General features: G+C 43.2%; 1 protein-coding gene across 4 annotated transcripts in view; it reads right to left on the bottom strand.

Moving 5' to 3' along the window:
- FOCAD (focadhesin) overlaps positions 1-18269 on the bottom strand; it is a 234809-nt gene that overhangs the window by 211006 nt on the left and 5534 nt on the right. For all 4 annotated transcript variants that reach the window (XM_053288048.1, XM_053288050.1, XM_053288049.1 and 1 more), the window contains 2 exons: positions 17046-17200; positions 11231-11335 (listed from right to left, as the gene is read on the bottom strand). In XM_053288048.1, the coding sequence (XP_053144023.1) occupies positions 11231-11335; positions 17046-17200 (260 nt within the window). The remainder of the gene's footprint in view (positions 1-11230; positions 11336-17045; positions 17201-18269) is intronic.

The following is an 18269-nucleotide window of genomic DNA, read 5'->3' as shown; positions in this document are numbered from 1 at the left end:
TGTGGGCCCTTTGAGGACAGGATACTGTCTAATGTATTGTTTGTTTTTTGATGTAAACCACTTTGAGAACTTTGGTTGAAGAGCAGTATATAAATATTCGTAGTAGAAGGAGTAATAGTAAAATCACTGTCTCTCTTGTCTTTAAGGAGATATTTAGGTGTACATACACACACGAATGAAAAGTTGTCATTCTTCCAATGACAATGAGCTCCTGCTCATAAGTCACTGAAGAAAAGTAACTAGGAATAGGGTAGGGTACATCTTTGCTTCAACATTTAAAGGCTTACTATGTATGTGAAAACACACATAGGCCGATGTTTACCATGTGCTTTCAAACATGAGAATCCTGGGCCAACATTAAGGAAAAAACAAAAGTTGAGGAATAGTAGAAATGCAAGGGCCAAACCTTTGCTCTTAACATGGTACAAAGCGGCCCTAACCAACTGGATCATGCATCAGCACACAGGATGGGAAAGGAAAGCCAGTCTGGTACAGTGGTTACATCATCTGACTAGGACCTGGGTTCAATTCTCCACTCAACCATGAAGTTTCTTAGGTGACCTTGGGCCAGTCACTATCTTACGGAGGAGTTAAGGATAAAGGGGGAGAACAACCACATGAGACCTGAGTTCTGTTGAGAAGAGGTGGGATATAAATGAAACGAGTATCTTATGCCGAGTACTTGTGTGCCGATGTGAGCAGAGACAAGAACAGAAGCAACTAAGAAATGCAGGTCAGCATAGAACTCCGCATAGTATAATCCTAGAGGTGTCAGTCAATTAAAGAACCCATATAAATATGAGCTTATAAAACCAATCCTCAGTATTTATTAAATGTACAGTCATCCCTCACCAACGGCGGGTTTCCCAATTGCAGTTTCGAATACCTGTGACTGGGAAATTATGACCAGCCTCACCAACCACGACCCGAGTATCTGTGGTTTGGCAAGATATTTTAGTGATGGGAGGGTTCTGCAATTTTGTGGGGTTCAGAGGTTCTATCCACTCATTTCTCTTGCTGACCCTGCCAAATCCTCACCATTTAAAGTGATTTTGAGTGGTTGGGGGGGGGGCAAGAGTGCCTTTGAGCTATTTGGGGGGGTTCAAAATTTTACAGAGGTTCAATTTGCTCACTCCTCTTGCTTATTCTTGGTGATTTTAAGGAATTCCGACTGATTTTTGGCCTGGGGGGGTATTTTTTTCTTTGATTTTTTTCAGTCTTTTTGCTACTGCAGTTCCCCAACCCCGATTCCCACTGATTTCAATTGCTCGCCAACCACGAATCAGCCAACAGCGAGGTTTTGCCAGAATGAAACCCTCGCAGTTGGCAAGGGATGACTGCATATGTCAAGTTATTAGTGATGCAGCAATTGCAGCAATCCCTAACAAAACAAAGATCATTCCAACTGAAGACTACCACAAAAGTGAATTATCTGCAACCTTTCGGCCACTCCATCCCTGTTACATCTCTTGATTGAAGGAACACTACAATTTGATCTACATCATAAATTCAGTGACAGCCAGATTGCTTCTCGTGTATGAGGAAACAATGGCAGTGGTCGCCATGGATTTTCATCTATACAGCTGTGACCCTGATACGCTCAGTAACATAGTACAGCACTTTACTACTTCACATCTGCATTTTTAAAGCATATTTCTTCCTGCCTTGAATTATAATTTTGCAATTTGGTAGTAAGCCAAGGGGAAAATTGCCTGAATATGTCAGGTAGGAGAAACAAGCTTCCAAATGGTAACGCATACAGACAGATTTGGTGAGCAATTCCAGGAGCAACACTGAAGCACTTTGATGTGTCAAAGTGCTTAATGTACATTATCTAAGTAATCCTTACAATAGCCCTATAACGTAGATCAGCATTGATGTTCTGGGATTGCAGATGTGGGATGAGGCTGGAAGAATGACGCCTTGCTTAAAACTATCCAGGGCATTTTTCACACAGCACCTTTTTGTGAGTTTAATGTGAGGCTTTACTGAGAGTTTGAAGTTGCCCAAAAAAACCTGATGCAGAAAGGGAATTTTTTTGACCCTGGTTATAAATCGGGCTACACTCTAATGTGCAATGAAAAACCCAAATCGTGTGTGAAATGCTTCCTGATAGCTCGCAGGGACTTCGGTGTAAATCTAGCCAATATGTAAAAGCACCCCCTCCATTCTGGAGAAGATGCAAGCTTAAAGCCCTGTGTAAAAAAAACACTCAGGTGAATACATGAGTCTCATTCAGATGTGATTTTAAATGGATGGTGTACTCAAGTACACCATCCAAAGTGGGAATGGAAATCCTGCCCTGCCATCATGGTGTAAATGAGAGCCAGCGTAGTGTAGTGGTTAGAGTGCTGGACTAGGACTGGGGAGACCTGAGTTCAAATACCCATTCAGCCAGGATATTTGCTGGGTGACTCTAGGCCAGTCACTTCTCTCTTCACAGGGTTGTTGTGAGGAGAAACCTAAGTATGTAGAACAATGCTCTGGGCTCCTTGGAGGAAGAGCGGGATATAAAATGTAAAAATAAAAATATAAATAAATAAATAAATAAATAAATAAAATCATTCCCCTCACTTCCCCACCTGCCCCACTCAAAGCCTTCGTCTGAAGAAGCAAAGGCTGTTAGCACGATGGCAGGTACTTCCGTGATTGAGAGATTCACCTGAGTCTCCTGCTCAAGGAAGCACCTGCCATCACGCTTACAGTCTTCACTGATTCAGATGAAGGCTGTAAGTGAGAGCAGAGTGGAAGGAGGAATGAGGGGAATGATAGATGAACCAGCAGAGCAGGACTTCTATTCACACTTTGGACGAAGTACTCGAGTACACTGTCCATTTAAAATTACGTCTGAACGAGGCTATAGCTGATTCAAAATTGAAACCAGAAACTTCACACTGAAACACTAAGGAGAGGGCTTTATTACACAAGCCTCATTTGAATGCTTTATCATTTTGTAGGAAGCAGTGCAACAGTAGTATCCTTTAACCAGACTCTACCCAAACCCGTAGGAACTTGCGTACAGTTCTATATTCTCTCTACCTTTGCAACCACACATTCGTTAGTACGCGGCCGTGTTTTATCGGGAAAGTCTATTCACTATTGCTTTTGTAAATCATATGTTAAACATTCTCTAATAAAAGTCAATCTTCTCTCCATTCTGATGAAATGCTGCTCTCTTTATTTTTACTGTCATTCAATTTCATAAAATAATACTTCCTAATTCATTAGTACAGATCTGATACAAAGCAGGCCAAGGAAAACAAATTTTACAATGAAATAAGTTAGTGGTGTCTTACGTCTAAAGGGCGATTTTTCTCCCTGAACAGAAGGTGGTGGGGCAGTGAAACCCTACCTTCCCTGCTCAACCACCAGGACTGTCTGCTTACCTACCTGGAGAGTCACCATCCATCCATCCATGAGCATCACATTTACACAAGCATATGGGCATAGCATCTAACAGGTAGACGCCCTAATTGGAAAGGAATGCTCCTGCCACAAGTATCCATGCTTTCATGACATCCAAGCTGGATTACTGTTACACATTATACATGAGGCTAGCCTGCAAATGTCTTCAGAAATCTGAACCAGTTCAGAGCGTAGCAGTGGCTTGCTGATATTAGCATAATGTATTTTAATTCTCAGATCAATACATGAAGTTCTTCACTGGCTCCATTTGTTTCTTGGTACAATTCAAAGTACTGGTTTTGATCTTTGAAGCCTGGGGAGATCTAGCCTTTGGATTCTCGGACAGCAGTGGAGACAGTCTGTGGTGGCCATTCTAAGTACCGTCACCAACAGGGATTAGGCAAATGGCTATTGAGGGGAGGCCTTTTAAGGAACATAGGAAGCTGCCTTGTACCAAAACAGACCATTAGGCCATCTAGCTCACTATTGCTTACATTGACTGGCAGCAGCTCTCCAATGTTTCAGGCAGGAGTCTCTCCCAGCCTCAGCTGAAGATGCCAGGGAGTGAACCTGGGACCATTTGCATGCAAAGATTTTCTCTACCACTGAGCTATATCCCCATTCCCTAAGGCAGGGGCGTAGCTAGCCCGCCGGCGGCCTGTGTGCGGCCGCGGCGGGCACCCCAATAGCTCCGCCCCCTGCATCTAACGTCAGATGCAGGGGATAGCCACGCCCCCGCATCTGACGTCAGATGCAGGGGCGTGGTCTGGCTCCCGAACGGAGCCTTGAGGCTCCGTTTGGGAGAAGCAGCTTAACTGCTGAAGGGGCCGTGCAGCCCCTTCGCAGTTAGACAAAGGCTGGTGCTGCGTTTGCAGCACAGCCCAGGAGCGGCTCTTCCCTGCAGGGAAGAGCCGCTTCTGGGCTGCATTGCGAACACAGCACCAGTCTTAGCTCCTGAATGGGCCGCGTGGCCCCTTCAGGAGCTAGTTAGGCTGGCGCTGCGTTCACAGAGCCAGCCAGGAGCAACTCTTCCCTGCCTTTGCAGGGAAGAGCCGCTCCTGGCTGGCGCTGCAAACACAGCGCCAGCCTTTGTTTAGCTCTCAAAGGGGCCGCACGGCCCCCACTCAGGAGCTAAACTACCGCCCCCCGCGTCTGACGTCAGACGCGGGAGGCGTGTCAGGGCCACAAATGGCAGCTCCTGATTGGGCACGGCTCGGGTTCTTTGAACCCGTTCGCCCAATTATAGCTACGCCCCTGCCCTAAGGGGAATATCTTAAAGTAGACACCTGTAATCTCACATGTAGTCACCCATCCAAATGCAAACCAGGGCAAACCCATTACTACAAGACCAGCTTTCCTCCATAATTTTTTCCATGATTGCACCCAAACTATGAAACATGCTCCCAAAGCAGTTCCGTATGGAACTTTATTTACTATCTCTTAGGTACCAGGTCAAGTCTGCCTTGTTTACGAACAATTACATTTATAGGATTTGGTTTTCTCACTCAATCTGCTTGGTTAGTTTATTAGTCTGCCTTTGTATTGCTGGAATGATTATTTTTATTTTTATTTTCATTTTTTGCAATAGTGTACTCTCTTCTTTTATCTTTTTATTACTGTCTTGGTGTTTTATTAAATGCTGTTAAGCCACCTTGAATGTCATTGATCGTAGAGAGGCAGCAAATAGATGTTTCAAATAGATATGCACCACAGATTGTGTGTGGAGTACTGAATGAATATTGCAGACTTATGCGCACTGGATTTTTGTGCATAAGCTCTATGCAAGCTATAGGGTCCTTCTAATCCTTCAAAGAGTCCTTACCCCAGAGCTGAGAGTCCTGTACACAGCTGTGGACCTCCTTCACTGGCAAACACATACAGCCATCTGACTGTGGAAGTCCACAGTAGAGATGTGCGCGGAACCAGGTGGGGGTGGATCGATGGCGAGGGGGTTCACTTTAAGGGCGGCGGAGGGTGCACATATCCCTCACTCTGCTTCCCCCCCACTGAAACCCGGTATTTTAAATGTCCTATAGGTGTCAGCATACTTCCCTGCTGCCCTGTTTGCTCTTTGGCCGGAAGTGGCTAGAAGCAGCTGGCACGCATGCAGGCACACGCTCACAACGGGTGCACACGCACCACGTACTTCCAGCCACTTCCACCAGAAGCGCAAACGGGACAGCAGGGAAGTATGCTGCCACCGGGTGCCAGTGGGGTGGGAAACGGAAGGAGCAGGTAAGTGCACCCTCCGCCACCCTTAAAATGGAACACCACCCCCTGCCTTCAAACCCCCCAATACTTGAACCTGTTCGGTGGCCTGTAAAAGGGCCTCCAAACAGGTTTGTGCGCATCCCTAGTCCACAGTGCTTTGCCCCAGCAGGGATAGTCGACTTTTCTCTATAAAGAACAGGGGAGGAAGATACTGGTAACGGTGGACTAAACAGAGGACCTCCAGAAGAGAGACTGCCCTGCACTGTAGGGGCATTTTGAGAAGGAATCTGCCCAACATTCTAGTCAGCAGACATCCTTGTAAAAATACTTCAAAGAAGAGCCCTGCCAAGCCATGCCATAGCCAGCAGGGGTCTGAGCAAGAGGGACTACAGGGACTAGCGAGGCCACACTATAATTCCACTGGAGAGTGCTAATAAGAGCTACAGTCACCTAGCTGCATGATTTTCATTTGTGGCCAAGTATGTTGACTCCAAAAGCCACCTAATGGCGCAGTGGGGAAGCAACCTGTCTAGAGAGCAGGAGGCTGTTGGTTTGAATCCCTGCTGGTGTGTTTACCAGAATACAAAACACACCTATATCGAGCAGCAGCGATATAGGAAGATGCTGAAAGGCATTATCTGATACTGCGTAGGAGATGGCAATGGCAAACCCCTTCTGTAGTCTACGAAGAAAACCACATGGCTCTGTGGTTGCCAGGAGTAGACACCGACTCAACTGTCTGGAAAAACTGAAAACTAGCAAAGCACCAGGGTCAGATGGCATACATCCAAGAGCGCTCAAAGAACTCAAATGTGAGATTGCCAACCTCCTTGCTAATATACGTATATATAAGTTATCCCTGCAATTGGGCTCTGTACCAGAGGACTGGAAAGAAGCAAATGTAACACTGATTTTCAAAAAAGGGATCAAGGGGAAATCCAGGAAGCTTAATGTCCATTCCAGGCAAACTGATGGAAAGCATCCTCAAGAATAAAATTGTGAAGCACATAGAAGAACAGGCCCTGCTGGGAGAGAACCAGCATGCCTTCTGCAAAGGTAATTCTTGCCTGACCAACCTTTTGGAGTTATTTGAGAGTGTCAACAAGTGCATGGATAAAGGTAATCCAGTTGACATAGTATACCTGGACTTCCAAAAAGCTTTCAACAAAGTTCCTCCTGATCAAAAAAGAAACAAAGACTCCTGAGGAAACTTAGCAGTCATGGGATAAGGGGACAAGTACATGTATGGATTGATAACTGGTTGAAAGACAGGAAACAGAGGGTAGGTATAAATGGAGAGTTTTCACAATGGAGTGAAGTAAGAAGTGGGGTCCTCCAGGGATCCGTACTGGGATCGGTGCTTTTTAATTAATTCATAAATGATCTAGAAGCAGGGGAAAGCAGCGAGGTGGCCAAATTTGCAGATGATACCAAACTTTCAGGTAGTGAAATCCAAAACGGATTGTGAGGAGCTCCAAAAAGATCTCTCCAAACTGGGTGAGTGGGCAACAAAGTGGCAAATGTGCTTCATGTTGGCAAGTGTAAAGTGATGCACATTGGGACAAAAAACCCCAACTTCAAGTATACATTGATGGGATCTAAGCTGTTGGTGACTGACCAGGAGAGGGATCTAGAGGTCATGGTGAACAGCTCGTTGAAAGTGTCCACTCAATCTGCAGCAGCTGTGAAAAAGGCCAATTCCATGCTAGGGATCATTAGGAAGGGGATTGAAAATAAAACTGCTAAGATTATAATGCCTTTATACAAAACTATGGTTAAGCCACACCTGGAGTACTACATACAATTCTGGTCACCACATCTAAAAAAATACATTGTAAAACTGGAAAAGGTGCAGAAGAGGGCTACCAAGATGATCAGGGGCCTAGAGCACCTTTCTTATGAGGCTAGGCTACAACACCTGGGCCTATTTCGTTTAGAAAAAAAGAAAACTGCAAGGAGACATGATAAAGGTCTATAAAATTAGGCATGGAGTGGAGAAAGTGGACAGGGGAAAATTCTTCTCCCTCTCACATAACACTAGAACCAGGGATCATCCCTTGAAACTGATTGCCAGGAAATTTAGGAACAACAAATGGAAGTACTTTTTCACACAACATATAATCAACTTGTGGAATTCTCTGCCACAAGATGTGGTGACAGCCAACAACCTGGATGGCTTTAAGAGGGGATTGGATAACTTCACGCAGTAGAGGTCTATCAACGGCTACTAGATGGAGGGCTATAGGCCACCTCCAGCCTCTGAGTACCAGTTGCAGGGGAGTAACAGTAGGAGAGAGGGCATGCCCTCAACTCCTGCCTGTGGGCTTCCAGTGGCATCTGGTAGGCCACTGTGTGAAACAGGCTGCTGGACTAGATGGGCCTTGGGCCTGATCCAGCAGGGCTGTTCTTATGTTCTTAATGGCACAACCTTTCCTTTATGTTGACTCCAACTCAGTTTGTTGTGCAACTCCCCACTTGAGTTGTGCATCTCAACAGCCCCCACCCCGGATTCATTCGCTAAGCTAAATTACATAGTTAATTTTCCAGATTTATCATAGAAACTTGATCCACCACAAAATACCAACAGAATAAAGATCTCCCACCACATTCTGGGTTTCAAATCAGTACAACTTTTCTGTATTGTGGTGGTGGTGAGCTCTAACTCCCCTCACTGCCAGCTTCTAATCCCTGCCAACCCAACTCCAACTCCTCTAGAGGCTCAACAGACTCTTTTATAGCAGCTTGGCTAGGAGACTCAAAGATCAATACACGGTGAGACATGACAGGTCAGAATATCCCTACAAAGAATAGCAGACAAATAAATTCCTAGTCTTTGATCTAGCTGGTACAATTGGCAGCTATGTCATATCTTTTTATGCAGGGGTTCCCAGCCTTCAGGCCACTGTGGCAGGGGATGATGAGAGTTGTAATCAAAAAAGATCTGGGACCTCCAGGTTTAGAACCCCTGTTTTAGAGTGTCTGTAGGAAGAGCCAATACTTGAGTCAGCACAGATTACAGGGAGCATGGCTATCTAACTCCATTTGAAAGCCCTGTATCAACAGACCGAGTTTTACATATTTATAGGAATATGCCTGCAAAACTGATGCAGTGGCATGACCTGACTTAGGATCTCAGGCAGGGTGAAAGCAAAGTTGGCCAGTTGTATCAACATGTAGTTTTGTTCCTTCAAAAAGGCAGGCAGACAGCTTGTTTCTCCATGACACAAACACGCGGACAATCAGTGGGCCCATAGGTGAGACAGAAGTGCCCAATATCACTCCCCCATCTATGTATATCCTCTGCTTGGGGAGAAAATCAAACCATCCCTCAGACATGCTCATATGAATAGATTATATGGATCCATCCCCAAAAACACAGATTAAACAACCTAGATCCAGTTGATGGGTTTCTAAAGGGTTACAGATTAGGAATCATATGCCTCATTAGATCTGTACCATCACTAGAGGTATTCTTTGGACTGAGGCTATGCAAGCAGACATTTTTATGTAGTAGTAATGTGAGAAAGCTACACTTTGGTGGGGAACTTTCAAGATTCCTTTTTAAAGGTTACAAATGTTAGGAAATGTATCAAAATACTGATTGGATTGATCACAATACCAATATGGAGCCCTTTCTCATATGGACAATTTACAGAAGTCTCCATCAAACCCAGAATATTAATAGGCCCCAAAAGCATAGACTTTTAGAGAAGGAAGGAGTGTTTTAGTTATTAGATGTATTTTACAGAATTCAGATCATTTTTTAAATAAAGTCATAGCACATTTGCAGCCAAATTATATAATCCCACTGAGAACTTGAGTGCAGAAAGCCTTGCAATGTTTTCTAAAGGTTTCTAGAGTTGGGTTAAGGCAGGTTTTTCTTGGACTGGGCTTCTGTAGAATGGGGGCAACCACTACACACACAAACTAACAGATTTTACTTGGCACAAAAGCAGTATCAACATAAAAGTGTTATATAGGGAACGGTGTTCTGACAGTGCACTGACTACTGTAGGATATTTCCCTTAGGGGTGGGGCTATAATTCAGTGGTATAGCAAATATACAGGATCCAGACTACCGAAGAGCATAGCAGATTATCACAGAACCTTAATTTAAGAAACAAAATCTATTTTATGCATTTAATACATTTATAACACTCTTTTCCTCCATTTTGGAGCCTTCAAAGCTACTGACAGCTATAAAAGAAAAAAATCACAACACACGCAAACAAAACAAAACACTACAAAGATATAATGAAACACAGCAGACCAGTTCGACCATGAACAGGAACATGCACACCCCTACTGAGAGAAGTAGGTTTGTGTTGTCTGCTTTTATCAGGCCATACCACAACCCACTTGTCAGGCCAAGACAATCAAGGCAGGATCTCAGCCAGTCGTCCATCCAAGCGTCAACTAGACCTAAACTTAATTTGCTTTAGCGAGGTTTCTGTATCATGTTTCCACACCAGAATGGAGAAGAGAGGTCCTCAAGGAGTGGGGAAAAGGGTACACTTGTTTAAGAAAAGGCTGAAAGCCACTGTAATAGAAGAAAGCAATCAGAGCTATAACATGCTGCTGGGAACAGGAGGGGCAGTAGTATCCAGTTCGTTAAGTTAAAAAAAAACAACCCGTGAGTTGAGTTTCATAGGGAAAAAAAAAATCAATCAAATCTTTCGTAAGGGCCATTCCAAACAAGAAATAGGGTCATTAGTCCACACTACTATTTGGCAACCTGTTCAGAAATGCAGACTATTAATTTTGAGTGGCTGTGGGTTTTGGAATGGGTCTGCTATGGATTTTTCCATTTTTTAAAAGTTTCTAATAACTTTGAGGGGCAACTATTTTCTCTACTCTCCCCACACTCCAGCACAAACAAAATCTCATAGCAGTTCTCGGAGGTGCTCTTACCCCTGGACTTTGGAGCCAAGGTCCAGGGCCTCCATACCCACTGGGTGCCCCCGAATCATCTTTAGTCTGTCCTGGGTGGTGTGGTTTGTGCACTCAAGAACCTATGGGTTAAAAAATGATGCTTAACTTGCAGCGGGGAGCCTCCAATTCAGGCCTTTAGGTCCAGGCTCCAAAACTACCTCTGGCAGTTCTAGAAAACTTTCATACTTCTGCAGATTTCCAGGATAAGGGAACTCTACAGTTGCAGCATAACCAGCAAAGAATTTTTTAGCCTTCCTAAAGTCTAGAGACACCAATTGCATCATCGACATAAGCTAACAATGGTTCTTAAAGGTTACAGGGCAATGAAGTGTAGAGCCCAAGTTACTTCATGGATTTATGGGTAAATAGGAGCTCCTTATATTATGCCTAAATTGCTTCAAGAAGCTAGCACTGAGACTCAACATCTATCACAACGGCACCAGAACTTAAGTCAGAATTAGAGTTCACCAAAAGCTGGGCACCATTTTATTATGAAGGGAGTTTTCTGTGTAAACCAGGACAAAAGACTGAGATATAGACCTAAAACCTTGATTTTCTTCAAACTGATTTAGAGCAGCAGCAATTGAAGCAATGTTTCTTTATTAAAATATCTTGGTACATGCAATTTAAGTGTCACAACAATTCAAAACAGCATCTGTTATTTAAACGGTTTAAGGCATACCTGATAGCATATAAATCACACAGTTGTTCCTCTTCACTTTTTGTCATCTTCTTGGCCTGCATTTGTAACAGTTTCATTATGATTTTTATCACACCATGGACATTCCTATAAGAGATAGAATACACATGTTTATTTATTTATTTATTTAACTAACTAACGAATTTATATACCACCCTATATAAAATCTCAGGGCAGTTTACAATTTAAACAAACAGCACCTAAAATGTAAGAATCATATAAAACAGATTGAAATTATCATAATGCAGCTTTCTCTTACTCATGCAGCTTTCGCTTGCTCCAAAAACCCGCAGAACATGGAAAGTCAACTCCTTGCCTCCTCCAAACCATCTGGTACCCATAGAGGACTGGAGACAGCATGGAGAGAAGCATGTCACATAGGGCTTTGGAGCAAATAGTGGTAGTACAAGGGACTAATGCTCTTCTACTTTATTATTATTTATTTATTACATTTATGAACCGCCCCATCCAAATGGTCTGGGCGGTGTACAACAACTTTTAAAAACTTTTCTCGGTCTTTTGGCTAAGCTCATGTGTAGTGTGTATAAAATCCACAATTCAAGGACAATGCTAAAAACAATATAAAAACAATTCAAAAATGATTAAAACCATTTAAAACCAATTAAAATACTTTTTAAAAAAATAACACCACTTTACAAGCCTTGGAAGGCCAGGCCAAACAAATAGGTTATTAGGGCTCTCTTAAAGGCTAACAGCAAGCCTAAACTGCAGATATCTGCTGGGAGTACATTACATAGATGAGGAGCAGCTACAGAAAAGGCCCGGTTCCGAGTCGCCACCAAACATACCAGTGGTAACTGGAGACGGACCTTTCCAGATGACCTCAACGAGCGATGGGGATCATACCTAAGAAGGCGCTCTCTAAAGTAACCCGGACCCAAGCTGTTCAGAGCTTTAAAGGTAATGACCAGCACTTTGTATTTCGCCCGGAAACGTATCAGCAGCCATTGCAGCTATTTTAAGACAGGCATAATATGGTCTCTCCAGGTTACCCCAGCAGGGGCGTATCTAGGGTGAGGCAGGCAGGGCACGTGCCCCGGGCGCCACTTGAAGGGGGGCACCATTTTTAAAAATTAGAAAAATGGCTGCCAAAAACAAAATGGCCACCGTGCATGCTCAAATAGCCTCTGTGAGGCCCTAGGCCATGCCAGGTCTCACAGAGGCCATTTGAGCATGCGCGATGGCCATTTTGTTTTCAGCAGCCATTTTTTTTAAAAAAAATTATTTTTAAAAAATGGCCATCGCACATGCTCAAATGGTCCCTGTGAGGCCCTAGAGGCCATTGGGGGGAGGGGGAACCTTTGCATACCTCACATGGCCTTTAGGAAGCCCCCCAAAGGGGGGGGGTCACTGTACACATATTCAGAACGGCACTATGTACAGAGAATCAGGGCTTGTGAATACTGAGCTGAAACCTATGAGCTAGGATTGTATTCATTTGCTCTTATTTTGCTTCTTGTGATAAGTGAGTTAAATGTGATGTCTTAATAATATGGCTATTAATGGTGAGTTTGTCTTTGAATCAGTGTGAAATCCTTAGTATTAAGGCTCACTGGGAGTTTCTTGCTCTCTTTCTGTCAGTGCTGAACTAGGTCTGGGGAGACCCGAGTTCAAATTCCCATTCAGCCATGAAACTAGCTGGGTGACTCTGGGCCAGTCACTTCTCTCTCAGCCTAACCTACTTCACAGGGTTGTTGTGAGGAGAAACTCAAGTATGTAGTACACCACTCTGGGCTCCTTGGAGGAAGAGTGGGATTTAAATGTAAATAAAATAAATAAATAAAAAAAATAAAAAAATACTAGAATATATTCCACGCAGTGACACAGTTTACTCTGCATATCCTTTAATTATTTTCAGAGTATCTGGGAAAAGTAAAATTCTCTATTTATTTTAAAAACTTATGTAATAGTGATGCTACTATGCATAGTAGAGAATTAGACAGGCACTTCTGTTTAGTTTTCCAAGTACACCTCCACATAGTATTTGGGTATTTTATGAGCCCCAGCATACTGAAATGTGTAGTTTTCCAACATTTTTTGGCCTGGCTATGTCCACTGCTAAATAGTTTTTGAAATATTACAAGATTAACGAGCTTGACTTGTACTTTTCAGCTGATATTATGGTAAACGTAACTGAAAGATAGGTGTCAGATGTTTGGAAAGGGGGCGCAATTTCAGTGCTTGCCCTAGGCGCTATTTTCCCTAGATACGCTTCTGTACCCCATAGACAATCTGGCTGCCACATTTTGAACTAACTGAAGTTTCGAACTACGTACAAAGGCAGCCCCACATAGAGCACATTGCAGTAGTCGAGCCTGGAGGTTACCAACTGATGCACCACTGTTTTGAGATCGTTCTCTTCAAGGAATGGATGCAGCTGTCGAATCAGTCAAAGTTGATAGAAAGTGCTCCCGGCCATAACCTCCACTTGAGATACCATGGTGAGGCCTGGATCCAAGAGCACTCCCAAGCTGCATACCTGTTCCTTCTGGGGGAGTGTAAGCCCATCCAGCACAGGAAGATCTAACTCATCCCTTAAATTCCGATCCTCCACAATGAGCACCTCCATCTTGTTTGGATTCAGCCTCAATTTGTTAACACTTAAGTTGTTCTAAAGCCAATAATCAGGCCTGCTCAACTTAGGCCCCCCAGCTGTTTTTGGACTACAACTCCCATATTCCCCAGCCACAGTAGTCAATAGCCAGGGACTATGGGAGTTGTAGGCCAACATCTGCAGGAGTACTGAAGTTTAGCAGGCCTGATACCTCACATTCACACCTGAGTGCTCTGACAAACACAGAAGGCAGAGGGGAAGGGTCAATGATGAGCACAAACGGCAGCTCACTACTGAGCAAAACCCAAATTTGTCAAAGCCAGGGTGGATTTGATTTAAATCAAACTGATTTAAATAACGATTTAAATAACGATTTAAATCACTAGCAGGGTGGATTAAAAAAAAATCCGATTTAAATAAAAAAAATCCTATTTTTTTTATTTAAATCGGATTTTTTTGATTTAAATCGGATTTTTTTTATTTTTATCCACCCTGCTAGTGATTTAATGCATGATTTAAATCAGTTTGATTTAAATCAAATCCACCCTGGTCAAAGCCTTGTCTCTGTTCTTATAACACACATAATAAAACCTAATATAAATAAAATAAATCAATCAATAAAGATGGAGGATGAGGAGGCAGGACCCAGCCCAAGTTAACTCATAATGTAAGAGCCAAAGAGACCAACTCTGGCCTGAGGGAATTCCTCAGGCAGTTCTTCTCTGACTTGCCATAGGCTACTTAAATTCTGTGTGCCCTGAGGAGAAGAAAAGAGAAAAGAGCCCAGGACAGGGGAAGCCCTATCATCACCTCCTGAAGGGTCCAGCACTGATCTGAGACAACTGCTTATCTTCAGGAACTTTTTTTGTTGTTTTAATATTATGTGGTAAACCTCTTTGAATGCAAATGTAGGAAAGCAGCATATACATGTGGTAAATAAATGTGTGTACCAATCTAGCACTGAAGAGCGATTGGTCTACTAGGGAATCTTTATACTTCTTTTGTCAGATCCATGTGCATTTAAGTTATGCACTTTTAGACCTCGCTATCACTGAGAAAGTAAACCTGAGTCTGGGCGATACCAGTTCACTCTGTGCGTGTAGCCTCACATGATGGAATGCTCCCCGCGAAAAAAGAAGATCCCTAAACAGAAAACTAGCATGTCAGGAAGAGAGCCAAGCTAGAAACCTTTCTGAGGAGACTTCCCTTGGTAGGCACAAGGATTTTTTGTATGGAGAAGTATTCCATTGCCTACCCTCCCACATCCGCATTATGAAGTGCCTGAACTAAGCCTCAGCTTCTGTGAGGCACCAGATAGGCTTCTTGGGCCTAGATGCCACCCAAAATAAACTGGGAACACACTGTGAAGGGAATTAGAATTAACAACTATGTAGGTCACTTCTTTAAAAAGGAACACACTAGGCTACAAAGAGCAGTAATTTTTTCAAGGTCAGCTGTCCACCATTATTGCTCTTGTCACTGAGGAACCCCAGAGTTACCCAGGATAGTTTGGAAGCCACTGAGCTAGAATATGGCTGTGCTGTCCCATGCAGACCAACTTAGCCACAATAGGTATTTATAAATCTGTTGCCTTTGAACCACAATCACTTAAGTATGTTATAAAGCATACATTCTTACATCATATCTTAACATCCAAGTTTATTTGGGTTATATATTGGCAAAAGATTGATCCTTAAAAAAATATAAATATTGCTCAGTAAAAAGATTGACATTGCAAAGTCCCTTGAGGTTTCTTTGGGAGGGGCAGGAGGGGGATGAAGCTGAACTGAAGCCAGGTATCAGAAAATCCCATCTACAGTGTAGTTTTGTGAAAATTAGAAGGGGTGAAAAATATGTTTTGAATGGGACAGGTCCTGAAAATGCCAACTCTGGGGTCATTGCTATGACCCCATAATACAGCACAGGTGGAAAATCAAATTGCTGGCCTTGAGCAAGAAAACAACCCAGTGTTCTTGAAGCAAAGAGCAGGAAACCTGCAGTCTATTAAAGTTAGGTAAAGGATAAAAAGGAAGAAATTTTGCAGTGGAGCCTATTTGCATTAACTGATACCTCCACCCCACCCCCAGTCACAGACACCCACTTAAGAACACAAGAAGAGATGCAAGTCATACATGTTTATCTTCCATGGGCATGCCCAGAAGTAGCTAACTGTTTGACCCTAGACAGACTAATATGTTACAAACTGGTCATCCTGTACTCTAAAATCCACAGTGAATTCGGTTCAACTGTTCAGAATTTTTTTTTTAAGTCACCAAGACAAAAGGTGCTTGATAAGGTTACTTTTTAAAAAAAATGTTTATTGTACTTATACCCTGATCTTAGATGGGGCTCCCTGTAGTGTCCCAAAGGGCTGACTTGATCTGCATCTACTTAACTTGAGCAATGCTGACATATCAGAAGGATTCCAAACCATTCACTAGTTAAACACAGTTATGAGCAGAAGCTTCAAGCCACTTTGGCATTATTCTTGCCAACTAAGGTACACATTTAACTAATCATATGACTGTAATACAAACTCTTTGAAGGAACAACAGGGCTACAAGCTGGCAAAAGCATGCAACACACATGGGGGTTTGTGAGGAGAGCGGGATTAATCCGCTCTCCCCGCAGACAAACGGAAGGCAGACCTGGGCGGCCGGATTGGCTGCCCACATGACTGCCGGCTCCATCACGGAGCCGGCGGGGGCTGTGGGGATCAGAGGCCACGCAGCCCCCAGAGGTTCCAGGATGCCCCGCGCGAGTGTGCGGGGCATCCTGGAGAGACCCCCCGAGCCCAGGAGGCTGCTTGCAACACACAAGCAAAAAGTATTTATAAGGGTTAGCTGCTGGGAGCCATGTGGCTCCCGTTGCAACACACAATCGTCCAAAAGTGGGCTAGGCTCCCTTAGCCCACTTTTGGGCGATTGTGAGAATCGCTTCATTATCTTGAAAGATTAACAACCTATAGCAGCATTGTTTTTGAAGCCAGCGGACTTCGGTTTAAATCTTGGTATTTCAAGAGGTTTGGGATCCTGTTCCATCTTCCCGCTCTGAAGTACATGCTTCCAAGGGTCAACACGGTACAAGGCCAACATGGACCCAACATGGACACAGCTCTTCCAGACAAGCTGTCATGAGCACAAAACGTATTTTTTTAAAGCCCAAAACATATTTTTAAGAACTTTAGTGGGATATGGTGTGGATGGAATAAATAACCATTACCTAGCAGAAGGAATCAGGTTGAGAGCACCATTAAGAACATAGCTTAGCTCGGCATGGTCCTGTGAAACAAGAGTCACCAGCGCCTCACAACATGCTGTTCGGACAACCACACTGTCACTGCAGCACTTTTCCCAGAGCAAGTTTAATGCAGGGGTCTGAAATCAAAGACAGAAGTGAAACAAACCTAATCAGATACTCAAACACACAATGAAACTTGGGTTTTTAGCAAAAGTTCACAAATATAAAAACATGGAACCACATTATTTTCTTTACCCTCTAAGGGCCATCACCACATCTTTCAGAGCCCTACCGTCCCAATTTTCCAGAATCATCTGAAACCAGGAATTTGTTTCAAAGTAATATATGATTGCTTCCCCTCCTCCCTTTCCAGCTCCCCACCCCCTCAGTCTATTATGCATGCCTATGGAACCTAAAGCTAACTCCTGCTAACTGGGCAAAGAGGCACCTTTTACCGTGGTGATTCTCTTTATTTAGCAGGGGGAGAGTAACTGGCCCTATCCACCCCCAGCACAGTACTTCCAGTGACTGTTGCTGGTGTGTGTCTTATGTTTCTTTTTAGAATGTGAGCCCTTTGGGGACAGGGAGCCATCTTATTTGTTTTTTATTTCTCTTTGTAAACCGCCCTGAGCCATTTTTGGAAGGGCGGTATAGAAATCGAATTAATAAATAATAATAAAATAATAATAATAATAAAGCTGAATAGTGTTCAGAGTTAACTCACCAGGACTGGCCTGGAGACAAGCAAGATTTTAATGGCTTGTCCTGTGAAAAGTGTTAGGGGGGAAATCTCGAGGAACAGCTTCAAACAGAATTGGCAGGTCTATCAGAATTTACAAATCAGCCATGCAAAGCAGAATAAATACCACTCTGAACTTCTGATACCCAAACAGTTATAGTGATAGCAAAGCCTAACTTAAAAGTATTTTTGAAAATATTTTTCTCTCAAGGGAAACAGTTATTGTCGCTTTCATTTTATAGAATCACACTACAACCAAAAGAGTTTGATATTACTCTGCATTAAATGTACCTAAACCAGTTCAAGTGTCTGGTTCAGTTATTGAACAACTTTTTAAAGTTAAAGTCTGAGAACTGGCAACTAAAATACCGATGAACCTGAACTGGACCCAAACCCAACATTTTAATGGCTCAATTCTGCTTCTGAATTCTCTTCAGCTTCATTGCTGGGATCTGCAATGAAAGTTT

Source organism: Hemicordylus capensis, chromosome 2, assembly GCF_027244095.1.
Source record: "Hemicordylus capensis ecotype Gifberg chromosome 2, rHemCap1.1.pri, whole genome shotgun sequence".
Classification (NCBI taxonomy): domain Eukaryota; kingdom Metazoa; phylum Chordata; class Lepidosauria; order Squamata; family Cordylidae; genus Hemicordylus; species Hemicordylus capensis.
Note: the sequence above shows the minus strand (reverse complement) of the source record. Positions and strands in the feature narration are given on the sequence as shown.